The 3238-nt window shown below is 34.5% G+C and overlaps 1 protein-coding gene across 2 annotated transcripts in view; it reads left to right on the plus strand.

The window, feature by feature from the left end:
• The window catches only part of LOC102671946 (neuronal PAS domain-containing protein 2-like), a 69682-nt gene that overhangs the window by 11329 nt on the left and 55115 nt on the right, over window positions 1-3238 (plus strand). For both annotated transcript variants that reach the window (XR_421874.2, XM_006616306.2), the window contains exon 2: window positions 1550-1649. Coding sequence is in view for 1 of the 2 variants with exons in the window: in XM_006616306.2 (XP_006616369.1) it covers window positions 1573-1649 (77 nt within the window). In the remaining variant the exon portion in view is untranslated. The remainder of the gene's footprint in view (window positions 1-1549; window positions 1650-3238) is intronic.

Here is a 3238-nt window from a genome sequence, read left to right on the forward strand (position 1 = left end):
TTACTCCGATTACCCGCTGCATCGAACATTTGTCGGTTTCGATTCAACGTCATCGTTTCCTCCGGCAAATTACGGTACGCACAACGATACGCGTTTCTATATCGAATCTGCTATTATTAATAGCACCCACGAAGATGTTTCCCCGCCGCTCACAGGGATTAAAGTTATTTCGATGAAGAGAAAGTATATTATTGGGCGTGGAGGTGGAGGTGCAATTTCGTTTTCGATTGTATCGATTTCGATCGATTTTTCATTCCAATCGGCGACGATTTTAATAATCGTTGGAATCATGGGTATTTGTCTATTCGAAAGTGATGAACACAGTTTTGATACTCGTTACGATTTAAAATTAAAATGAAAAAAAAAGATGTTATGTTAAAAGTGTTATTAATTATTAGTGTTATTAATTTTTGTTTCGTTCGTGATATTAAGTATCGAATCGCTTGTCCGTGTTTAATGTTATTTATAAATATTAATGGTTATCGAATATATTTTTATTAAGCTTTAAATGAAATGAAATTTTTGTCGATATGTTTTCGTATATTAAGAAATGCGAAAATTGCATTAATTTATACTAGAATTCGAAATTTTTGAATTAAAATTTTTTTAGATTTTCTTGATGTATGATATATATATATATATGTAGAAATTAAATTAGATTGATTCGAATTCTGTACATAGAAATTCGTACAATTTATTCTTTATTTTTTATTATTAAAAGCAAACGATTTAAATACGATGGAAATGATACAAGAGTGAAAATATAAAGAAAAAATAATTATACTTACATTAACAAATTTTTAAAAATTGAAGTTGATTTTTAAGAAAAATAGAATAAAATTTTTCAAGTGAAAAGGAAACGTGTATATATATCTCGTACGTTAGATTATTCACATTGATAGTGTCCATTGGTGTGGTATGATATTTTAAGAAAAAAGTATAGCTTTGCATAAAATATTCATTGGATCGATATAAAAGCATATCCATAAAAATCATTTCATCGGTCGAATTTTCTACATAGTATTTCCTTTTGTGGCAATCTTCAGGCATCAAATGTATGAAGGAATAAATTCAATGCTAGTGAAAGAGAAAGAAAAGTGCAATAGATTCTTCGAATAATTCATAGTTTCAAGATTATATAGTTTGAAACAAAACGTTCTTCAGGTTGCGTGTTCTTCGTTATCTATAATGTATTACTGCATTTTCATGATATTTTTCATGATATTTTTCATGTCACAGATACGATCAACTGTCTGATCATCAATGTTGCAAATAATTTGCGATGAGATCTTTTGATTATAATGTCGACATATAATGCAACAATTCCGACGTGTCTTATTTTTCATCGTATATCATAGTATCGGCGTTGATGTCATTTATTTACGTTTCAATTAAACGTTTACAATTTTCCGCATCGTGCGCAATTTTCCTTTCTCATTTTTCATTCATCCATTTTCCCCATGTTTAATTAACGAGAATTGATGTTGAACGATTTCTTGGAAAGATAAATTTCAATAATACAAAACTAATAACATCCGGTTTTATTTAATTTCAGGAAAAAAATAAAAAAAAATGAAGGATGACGTGGACGAGGATGATGCTGGCACGTTGTCTTCCACTTCTGTGCCGGAAACAACAATCTCGTACGGGTAAGAGTCCAGTTTTTCTATTCTAAATTACGCTTAAGGTGGAGGAGGCTCGAACTAATAAACACGTCAAGTCCATCGTATATTTATTTCGTGCAAAAAAATGTATTCCGATTGGTGCGAATTTGTTCGATGCTGGTATAAACGAGCATATTAATGTATTGTAAATTAAAACATTCTACAAATACGACAGGATTTTTGTTTATTTATAAACGGAATAATAATATTTTATCATTATTCTTTGTGTTATTCGTGAAAGTTCAATTTACTTCAATGAAGAACAAAGATATTGTTAGTAGGATATTCTGTTAGCGCGAGAGCGTACATAATACTCGAATTCTCGCGCTTAAATTCAGCACAAGACACACGACGAAAATTTGTTTCTTATCGCGCGAGTGGAAGCAGCCTTACACAAGGGATCCGCCTAAAAATGTGTTGTTATCATGCTGCGCGTTCTGAGCGCGGATAGCATTGGAAGAAGACGAGGGGAACGACGATTGGTCGTCTGCGTGGAGGGGGGTAACGTTGATTGTTACGCAGAGTGGGGGTAACGCTCCACCGGCAGTTCGCATCTGACTATCGTACGTGTTGCGTCTTGACGCTCTTTAAGCTGATTTTGGCAAATATTCATTTCGATGAATATATGTATTATTGAAAATATACGAGGCGTATATACACAAGTGTTGACGTTTTGACATGCTTTTAATAAGTATTCGCTGTATTATCGTAAAGTAAACTGTAAAATCGAATCGCACTGTTTGTTGTATAGATAAGCGATACATCGTAACTGTTTGAAATCGACGTTCAATCGTGAAAGTTCGTGTGTGCACTATCCATATTGTCATTACTCGAAATATGGTATAAAATTTGTGGCTTATATCCGTAGAATGCATAGTCTACGTATATTTTCTCCGTTCTAAGAGACATTTGGGACAGTGTGTCAAGGCTAGAGATTCCACGAAGTAACATAGTGCCTTGGGTCTCGTTTTTATTACGTTTCACACGATGTAACGTCGGAGCGGGGAGAAAGATCAGCGTATGCATCTGAAACGCGTTTTGATCTGATGGTAACTGCTCTGCTCGTCGATCGATGCTCTCTTGTGATCCGTATGTGTCTTCGTGTACGGATTTCCTGCTGAGCCGGGATCTAGAACACGGTGTCAAGGTCAAGCGAATCCGACGAAGAATTCGCGTGCATGTCAAATATTAAGCAGAAATCGAGAGGCAACCATTTCGATACGTGACATCTCGGTTCACGAAGATCGGTGTATTGTGGAATTGTCAAACGCGTAAGCGTGTTAAATCAAGCGGGAAAAATCATTACCACGGTCGTTACGTCACGACAGTTTGAAGCTAGTGCGTTCCAGACGAAAAAATGTGATTTTCCCGTGACTTATCTTGAAAAAACAGTGTGTTTTTGCAATTTTTTTTTCGTCAATGCAAGTTTTGACATTGCATCGCCATTACGTTGAGTGTATATACGTTCATACACGAAAGAAAGAATAACAGAGATTTGGCGGGATAACAAACTAATCGTAGGTTCAACAGAAAAAAGCGTAACTATCGATAAAACAGTTTCTCTTTTTTTTTTT

This window comes from Apis dorsata, unplaced genomic scaffold (assembly GCF_000469605.1).
Source record: "Apis dorsata unplaced genomic scaffold, Apis dorsata 1.3 scaffold_257, whole genome shotgun sequence".
Taxonomy (NCBI): domain Eukaryota; kingdom Metazoa; phylum Arthropoda; class Insecta; order Hymenoptera; family Apidae; genus Apis; species Apis dorsata.